General features: G+C 33.6%; 1 protein-coding gene across 1 annotated transcript in view; it reads left to right on the plus strand.

Annotated features, from left to right (window-relative positions):
- The first annotated feature begins 245 nt into the window (after window positions 1–245).
- LOC133185338 (uncharacterized) overlaps window positions 246–10,135 on the plus strand; it is a 49,677-nt gene continuing 39,787 nt past the window's right edge. Inside the window, exon 1 of the mRNA XM_061320483.1 lies at window positions 246–325. Within this exon, the coding sequence (XP_061176467.1) occupies window positions 260–325 (66 nt within the window). The 5' untranslated portion in view covers window positions 246–259. The remainder of the gene's footprint in view (window positions 326–10,135) is intronic.

The raw sequence follows: 10,135 nt of genomic DNA on the forward strand, positions 1-10,135 counted from the left end.
ATTAAAAAATAATGCATCTTATTTTGTTTTTAATATTAACAGAGCAATAAATGTGAAACTTTTAAGTAATCTTCATTCGAATTTGTCAACTTTTTTGCAATTTGTGTCATTTTAAACAACTGGAATAATGTTCATCAATATTTTTTTAAAAAGAAGTATGCAATGATGTTCCTGAAATATATAAATCGTGTATTCTTATGAATACTTGTATGAACGTGCAGTGCCACAGAGGGATGAAAACTTTCCAGAATGTTCCAAGATGCGCCATGAGTCCTTTAGCACAGAATTTTCGGATGTTGATAGTGACGACTCTTATCAGAAAGAGGTTAATTTTTTTTACCCTTGTTCCTTTTTCAAACCCATGAAATTTACAAATACCATATTTTTTTACATCCACATTTCTGATATCAAAAATATTATTGTACTTCGTTTAAGCATGCCCTGTTGACCAAAATCTCCCGCCCTGTGCTCCTTGTCATGATCGGGCAAACGGGAGAAGGAATCCGTAGACAATTCAGTATGAACCTACCAACAGACTTTATGAAAAACGTGATGGCTTCAACTTTTCTATCGTCAACTTCCCTTATCTATGTATCGTATATACTCCCCTATAAGTCGGCTTTTTTGGGAGTTAAATTTTGGTCCAAAACTATGTGTCCAACTTATAGGTGAGTCATAGAAAGATTGGCACTTTTTCTGAAAAAAAAATACAACCGACTTACATGCGGACCTACTTATACGCGAGAATATACAATGGTCACTAAGTTATAACATAGTGATACGGCGGGTCGTTTGTGTAATGCATGTACATGTAATATTATTCGAATATTCGTCTTTAATGTACATGTAAATGAAATATGTGGAGATAACGAACACTATTCAAGCTCAAAAGTTCATTAAACATTACAAAATAGCTGCAGAGCAAACACGGACCCCACAAACATCAGAGGTGGGATCAGGTGCCATGGAGGAGTGAGCATCCCCTGAGTGAGCACCTGTCACACCCGCCGTGTGCTCATTGTCATGATCGGGATATAACGGAAAAATCTGTCGACAAATTAGTGTGTAAATAATTGCCTAACAATTAGTATGAAAAACGTCAGTCAGCATTTGACTCAATGATAAATTGTATTTGCTGACAAGGTCATTGTATCGACCATAGAACTTACGAAATGATGACTTTAAACGAGACATCTGATATTCTTGTTTCATCAACTTGTTTGTCAATGATTTACCTCGTTTTAGAAATTGTACGTACGTATAGTAGAGCATGCTCTTGCGTATCGAATCAACTGAAAGATTAAACCCCGTATGCAGGTGATGAAGGTATATTGCTGCATAAGTTAGGGAAGCTGACGATTGAAAAGTTAAAGTCATCACGTTTATCATAAAACTTGGTTGTTAGATTACCATTAACGTCTTTTTCAAGTAAAATATCTAAATATGAAACAGATGTGTCAGACTTTGTAGTATCTTTTATCTCAAGCTCACCGGGATATTTCGTATTGACATAAGAATGGAAAAAACCATTGTTAATTGACAATACGTCGATCGACGATATATCTGAATGTCGAGTTGAAGGCCACAGCAAGTATTTTCTTCTTTTCACGTTTAAGATTTTGGACAAATTCTGCTTCGTATGAATACAAAAAAGGTCTGCTAATAACGGGGCGCAATTGGTACCCATGGGAATTCCAATGGACTGTTATAAGTCGTAATTAATAAGGTTAAAAGGTTCACTGGGAAATGAACTTGGTTGGTACGTGATCACGTGACCAACCAAGTTCAACATGCAATAAACGAATTTCAGACATAATGTTCTCAATGGACGTTGAAAGGGAATGTTGAAAAATCAAATATCGTAGTATTTTCAAATGGTCATATGTAAAAAAGAAAAATTTGTTATGAGAATCTAGCTATTTAAAATGTTAAAGAATTTTAAATATTTAGGCGATGTATTTTCCCGTCGAGGCCTCTGCTGGTGGACTTTTAGTCCCTGGGTCCCTCTACAGCCCAGTAGCTAAATACGTCGGTACTAGCTGGAAAATACCGATATATATTTTATTGCTGTTGTAAAATTTAAAAATTTATTTCAAAATTAAGGATTATCTCCCTCATGCATAGCTCTGATCTTTACATGTATTTGGCTCCAATCTTTGGCACCTTTTTTAGCTCTTCAAAGTCTTTTTAAAATATTTTGGATTTCCAATGTTTCGGCATGAACATCACTGAAGAGACATAAATTGTCGAAATGCGCATCGGGTGCATCAAAATTGGTACCGTATACGATTTACACGTACATGATCTACGTGAAACAGGTCGTCTTCCTCCATACATCTCGGTATATTGTAGAATGATTTCATATTGGGCAAAGCCTTTATCAGGCCCGAAAAATAAAATTGTAAATGTATTATGCAAAACATGTTTAAACTTGATGAAAATTTAACAAACCCGTGATTAGATTGCATTCAGAAAATATGTCATTATGTGTGGTTTTTCACATGTATAGTAGGAACAGGGTGTCAATATGAATTATAAATGGATAACTGCTATTGTAAAACAATTATTACAAGATCCATTTATTCAAAAGTGGTCTGGAAACGTAGATTTACATAATCTTTAAACAAAACTTTGGATTTGAAAATTATATTGATAAATTATCTCCTAAATTTAGAAAAAATGCTTATAAAATATCGTACTGCAAATCATCATCTTTCCAATAGAAACTGGAAGATGTATGTTTTACCACTATATGATAGAATCTATACACTTTGTTAATACTCAATCATTATACTGTGGAATCATTTTAATTCGTGGGGGTCAATGTTCGTGGGCAAGCAAAATTTTGTTGATTCGTGGGGACGTAATCTCGTGGGTAACTCGTATACACAGAAGATTCAATAAATAAATATGTTGACAAAATAATTCTTCGTGGGGATGTAAATTCGTGGATAAGGGTGACCCACGAAATCCACGAACAATGGTCCCCCACGAACATTGATGATTCCACAGTATCCTAGAATGTAAAGCTTTAGTTAATATAAGGAAAATCTAGAGCGAGCTCGTTGCAAAGCAACGAATAGGTCTTCCGTTGGAGCTGCGGAAGGAAGAAGTGACCTTGAGTCAAGGTCATGCCACATTCTAAAGTTATACATGTAAGCAATCTTGTAAGGGGAAGCAACTTACAATATTTCGCTAGGAAAAACTGTAGAGGAATGTACGTGACCTTGAACATTCCAAATGCCTTGCGTCAAACGATGACACACTCTCGTCATAAAACCCAATGTGTGTGTTACGACTTGAAAAGTTCACAGTGACATGTCATGTTCTTTTAGTCCATACATACAGTCAAAACATCTAATCCTTAGTGACCTTGAACTTGAGTCAAGGCCATGTCACACTCTGCATGATACCAGCAATGTTTCACTAGTACAAATACGGTAGCGAAATTACAGTTTCTCTGTCAGTGGCCTTGACTCGACCAAATGACCTTGCATCAAGGCCATAACACACACTGGTTAAAAGCAATCCCAGTCTGTGAGTTTCTGAATGGATAAGTTCAGCCATGTTTTTTCAGATCATACAGCGAGTCGGAATAATTTGTTAGGTTCAACATAATGATTAAAAAATTCAATGAGAATGTTTTATGTCCAGTTTGGATAAGTAGTAAAACGTGGAGATCGGTCCTCTGGATGAGACCGTATAAGGTCTCGTGTCGGGGTAAGTGCTAGCATGAAAAGGATCTCTCATGCTATAAATTTTGAATTTACCAGGCGGCAGTAAATACTGACAACCGGTAAGTTCAAAATTTACAACATGACAGATCCATGGCACTTGATTCTACCTCTGATTTCAAAAGATTTGCACTGTTCCTGATTTGTATTGTTTGAATGGTCTTTTAATCTTGAATGCTGTACAGGTGCTTGTGGACAGGACCCCTCCTCCCCCCCCCCCCAATATACACCCCGGGGTCCAAGAATATTTTTATTCGTCTTTTTCCATAAATTAATCTTCTAGTACACATTTACAATGTATTCCATATGGAAAATCCATAAAAATAACGTGGAATTAACGTTTTATTAAAAAATCATACCCGCGGTATTATGAAATAGAGAAGGTAAGTCACTTCCATTTGTTAACACTGGACCCCTCTTGGATATCGGGCCTAAAATATCATATACATGTACCTACCACATGTCACCAAAATATGCTATTATATCTTGTTTCGGTAGATATTTTTGTCTTTAATCGTGCTATTTAAACGGAAGACCTTAAACAGTGTCTGTGGCTGTCACTATTTCGGTGTTTTTCAGAAACTTGATCAGAGAATTAGTCAAAGTCCACAACTGGACAATAAACTGATAAATCGGCTACAGTATATTATCTGTTCACAGAAACGACATATTGAAACTGGAAAAAAAATAATCCAGAAGCAATTCATTTCATTGAAATTCTATCATGAATATTTTGTTTTAATCGATGGACTCGATAAATCAATAAACTGACCGAAGGAAAAACGTTGCACGTGCCGTAACATTCTGTACGTTTTTTTTTTTTTTTTTTTTTTTTTTTTTTTTACATTCTACTTATGTACATATATGTTAAACAGAAACATAAATACCAAGCCCGTCGGCATTTTAAAAAAAGTAATAAAACATAATTTAATTTGATCTTTTTTATTTCATTTAAACTCTATTAATTTGTTTTAAAAGTATGATTGATCTTTTTCCTTTTAATATACACTCAGGGTAAAAAAAAAAAGTATATATTGACTCGCGTATCTTTCATGGTTGTAGTTACATTTGAAAATGAAGAAATAATGAAACGTTGAAGGGACTGGTGTGTTGTATGGCTAGACAACGCCTTGCACATGCAGAGAAATTTACCACAGGTACTCTAGGACAGGTGTGAAACCCCTAGGGCATGCCGTTTCCTGCTCTTGCTCTGCTAATCCCTATACACAGAAAATGATCGCGACTAATACTTAATACACAAAGAAACAGAATATATTCAAGTAAGCTTGGCATTGACACATTCCATCTTCTGTAATTGGAGAAATGTTTAAATTAAAAACAAACCACTGTTTACAAAAGAAGTAAATATCGAGGGGAAAAAAATTGTTATATTTTATTGATATCTTTTATAACGTTCACGCGCCCACTCACTGCAAACGCTCACCATCGAATATTACAGCTTTCCGGTCATTCGACAATTTCAGGGAAATGCTTGCACATTAATCAGCTGTTAATACAGTAAAGTGAAATTATTTAAATGAATTATATTGTTCTAAATTTGGTTAAAAAAAAAAAAGAAAAAAAAAAAAAAAAAAAAAAAAACATGAACAGTATATAGATATATTTTTTTCCTCATAGAAATGCTGAAAACTGTTAATCGGAACTCGCACTGACTATTGTTTAGCACGTGTACATGTATGTAACATTGCAGATCGCATATAATTTGAAAAGAGAAGTTATTAGAACTTATATTTCCGATATTAAAATTTGTCACGTTAAACTCTCAAATGACTCAGCTTATAAATAGTTTTCTTGATACTATTTAAAAAAAGATGTCGCTTTAGTATTGATATATAACTTAACAAAATTAGTAATAATAAATAAAATTAAAAAAAAAAAGATTAAATATATTCTGCTTTACAATTTTTTTTTTGTTCATTCATTATTTTCACCTTTTGCGAAATAAAAGAAAATACTTTCATAAATATACATACACTGCGGGATTTTAATTTTTTTTTTTTTTAAGAGGGAATTTCGCAAAATTCCTGTTCGGGGAGATAACTCCCGTTTGTTTACGATACTAGTTGATCGATGATTTAACCGCGGCGGGGACAGGTAGGTGATGAATTTCTCGCGGAGGGAACGCGGTTTACCTGTCTCACCTGGCCAAATCCCGCGTTGTGTTTATACCGCGACGGGGCGCGGGAAATACGGGATCCGCGTTGCCTGTACTGTACATGTATAGTCAATCAGATTAGAAATACAGCGACTATCAGAATTTCGGGCCGTAAAAAAGATCTGATTTTGATTAGATTTCAGGTGTAGTCGAATGTGTGTGTACTGAGGGGTTAGTTAATTCATTCAAGATTTATTATATTGTTCGTTTGGACGAAGGCTTCATAAAAAATATACACACTGCTTGTACAGGTACACATCAATGAATGTTCAGATTAATTCAAAAATCGGCGGACATTGATTTATTTTAGTTATCTAAAGGCAATGTTATTTCCAGAGACATTTATATTTTCTGTTTTTTGTCTCGGATTTTTCTTTTTTGTGATTTACCGGTTTACAAAGGTCTGTGTTTTAACAGCTGTTCATAAACGCTGTCAATTAATATATGATCAGAGAAAACGAGACATCTCCCGGTAATTCATTTCTTATGGAAAATATATGGATTGACATCTTAGTATTTACCTGTGTAATTACGATGTTACAAACCGTGACGATGACTGGCCAGGAGGACTACCCGTTATGAAAACAACTCATGATCAACTCAGCGGACCTATAATTGACTTTAATATATGTTGTAAATCAATAAAATCATTTCAGTTTAACCGATATTTTATTGCAAAGATAATGGGAAAAAAAGACTTGGGATTTAGAATTTTTCTGAATTTCAAACGCTCGATATGCATATATTTGGGGCGCTCTTGCATATGCACTTATAAATTAAACGTGCATGTTCTGTACTTGCATGCGTGTACATTGTATGTATCCGTAAAACCTTAAGAGAGCTGATAAATGTGTTCTGATTTTCAGAAAAAATAATGGGAATCTATAAATAATTACATGTTTATCATTTTGTTTGCATACAATAACAAGTTTAGTAGAAAAAAATAATTTGTTCAAGGTTAGGTGTCTAATTAATTTGTAATATTCAAATACAGTTACGCATGTACATGTATGTCTCATTCTACATATTTTGGAGGCGCGTGTGAATGTGGAATTTTGTATTTCCATACGCTCGATATGCATATATTTGGGGCGCTCTGTATATATACAGTTGTACATTTTAAGGGCGTCGACAAAAGAACGTATATTAGATTACATACATGTACATTTAAGTTTCAAAAGTTCCATTACTAGTAGGAATTTATTAAGGTAACATATTTTGAATTTTATTATGAATAAAACAGACAATTAACTCGATATCGAGAAATAAATTGTTTATAAAAATAACTATGCAACTTTCCTGTAATTCAGTGAATAAAATATTAAATAAAATGCACTTGCGATTTAATCAAAGATATTATGAAATAATCTGAAAGATTCAACATATTTATCCACTCATGACTTAGTTTACAAAATGAATTTGGAATGGCCATTCTCTGATTTGTTTTGTGTATGACTAGGTCGCTGGATCACACACGCCGATTGATCCCCGGTGACCTCCTTTGCCACGCGCTATCGAGGGAGGCGTTACATAATTGTAAACACACAAGGTGAATGTAAAAGGCGCACACTTAATGGCTGTAAATACTCTATGCTTCAAAGTTATGTTTTATTTTCTCAGTATATTGTTTGTTTTTATATGATAAGAAGAAAAGGTTATCTTTTTCCCCTTTTTTAGTAGACTGGTTTATTCGACTTTGAAAAAAATGAAATAAAACGAACAGTTATCAAAAAATAACTTGGAAATAAAGCACAAAACACTTCAAGAACCTTATTCTAAAGAATATTAGCATCTAATGTAGCCAGATTTGTTATTTAGTTTAGTTTATTTTAGTTACACGCATGAAAAGCTCTCGTTTACTTGCTGAATGAAAACAGTTACCTGTATATGGGTCAAGCTTCTGGCGCATTTAAAACACAAGACTCGAACAAAATAACATTTTCATGAAATCAATAAGATGTTAAAGAACAACTTTTTTAACGACAGCCATTTCGAAATATTTACCGTTTTTGAGTTATAAAGCAAAAACTTTAAAGGGCTCCAGATCCCTAATTTGAGGGGCCAGCCCCTTTTTAGTGGTGTCAAATGAAAGGCCTTGAAATTGTGCTCAACTTTTATTCTACATGTTTTATCAAAATATTTTTAGTTTTAAAGATACAAAGGAAAATATGTCTAAATTTTCGGTCTTTTAGGCGTTCTAAATTTTGACCCCTAATTAGCGCCATTTTTAATACAGAAATCGAAAAACAAAAACCGATGTGCACAACTTCAATCTTTTTATTATCTAAATTCGGTAGAATTTCTGCTCCAGCTTTTGTAGTCTCGGAGCCTTTGTCTGGAAATGAAGCTTAATAAATTTTCATTTAAAGGGCAATAACTCAAAAGCGGAAGTGACTTTTTGAACTGTTTGACAGCATTCTGATAGAGTTTTGTAACGTCTATAAACTCTGCAAATTTGAGCAAAATCCGTTGAGAAATGAGCGAGATGTGAGGTCTCAAAGTTGGCGTCTAGGAAAAAGAAGAAAAAAAAAAAGAATAACTAGATGGTTCTCGTTGCGAGCAACGAGTGGGTCTTCCGTCTGATTTTGGATAAGATTAGTCAAGATCTTGACTGAGATATTCGTCTGTAAAGAGTGAAAGGATGCATGTTGTTTAAAACATTATTCTGAGCTTCTTTTGTTCATTATTGCTTATCAAAATATTTCCCCTTGTTCGAGGTGTCAAAAATTTAGCATTCTGGCCCCTTATGGCCCCTTATTACGTAACATAAGTTCAAAATTTTATAATATATAGTTGCAGAACTTTTAAATAAACATTTTTGCTTCAGTAATTTATAACAAAATATTCATCATTAAAGAGTTATAGATGAAAGACTTTTGGCCCTTCTGAACCCCTAATTTGAGGGGTCAGCCCCTCTTTTTTGATATCAAATGAAAGGTCTTGTGATTTTGAAGACTTTTTGTTCAACAACTATTCAGAAATTTCCTTTCGTTTAAGAGATATATAGAATAACAATATTTAGGGGCCAGCCCTCCAAGTCCTTAATGGGGATGTCTTGCAAAAATTAAAAGGGTGTATATTGTTTAGAACATTATTTTGAACATCTTTTGTTCAATATTGCTTATCAAAATATTTCCCCTTTTCGAGATATAAATTGTCAAAGATTTAGCATTCTGGCCCCTTATGGCCCTTATTACATAACATATGATCAAAATTTTATAATATATAGTTGCAGAATGTTAAGATGAACATTTTTGCTTCAATAATTTATAACAAAATATTCATCATTAAAGAGTTACAGATGTAAGACTTTTGGCCCTTCTGAGCCCCTAATTTGAGGGGTCAGCCCCTATTTCTTGATATCAAATGAAAAATCTTGTGATTTTGAAGACTTTTTGTTCAACAATTATTCAGAAATTTCCTTTCGTTTAAGAGATATATAGAATAACAATATTTAGGGGCCAGCCCTCCAACTCCTTAATGGGGATGTCTTGCAAAAATTAAAAGGGTGTATATTGTTTAGAACATTATACTGAACATCTTTTGTTCAATATTGCTTATCAAAATATTTTCCCTTTTCTAGATATAATGTGTCAAAGATTTAGCATTCTGGCCCCTTTTGGCCCTTATTACGTAACATATGATCAAAATTTTATAATATATAGTTGCAAAATGTTAAGATGAACATTTTTGCTTCAATAATTTATAACAAAATGTTCATCATTAAAGAGTTATAGATGAAAGACTTTTGGCCCTTCTGAGCCCCTAATTTGAGGGGTCAGCCCCTTTTTCTTGATATCAAATGAAAGGTCTTGTGATTTTGAAGACTTTTTGTTCAACAATTATTCAGAAATTTCCTTTCGTTTAAGAGATATATAGAATAACAATATTTAGGGGCCAGCCCTCCAAGTCCTTAATGGGGATGTCTTGCAAAAATTAAAAGGGTGTATATTGTTAAGAACATTATTTTGAACATCTTTTGTTCAATATTGCTTATCAAAATATTTCCCCTTTTCGAGATATAAATTGTCAAAGATTTACCATTCTGGCCCCTTACGGCCCCTTATTACGTAACATATGATCAAAATTTTATAATATATAGTTGCAGAATGTTAAGATGAACATTTTTGCTTCAATAATTTATAACAAAATATTCATCATTAAAGAGTTACAGATGTAAGATTTTGGCCCTTCTGAGCCCCTAATTAGAGGGGTCAGCCCCTTT

Source organism: Saccostrea echinata, unplaced genomic scaffold, assembly GCF_033153115.1.
Source record: "Saccostrea echinata isolate AGI-Se365-2 ecotype Australia unplaced genomic scaffold, CSIRO_AGI_Sech_v1 ptg000012l, whole genome shotgun sequence".
NCBI classification, from domain to species: Eukaryota; Metazoa; Mollusca; class Bivalvia; order Ostreida; family Ostreidae; genus Saccostrea; species Saccostrea echinata.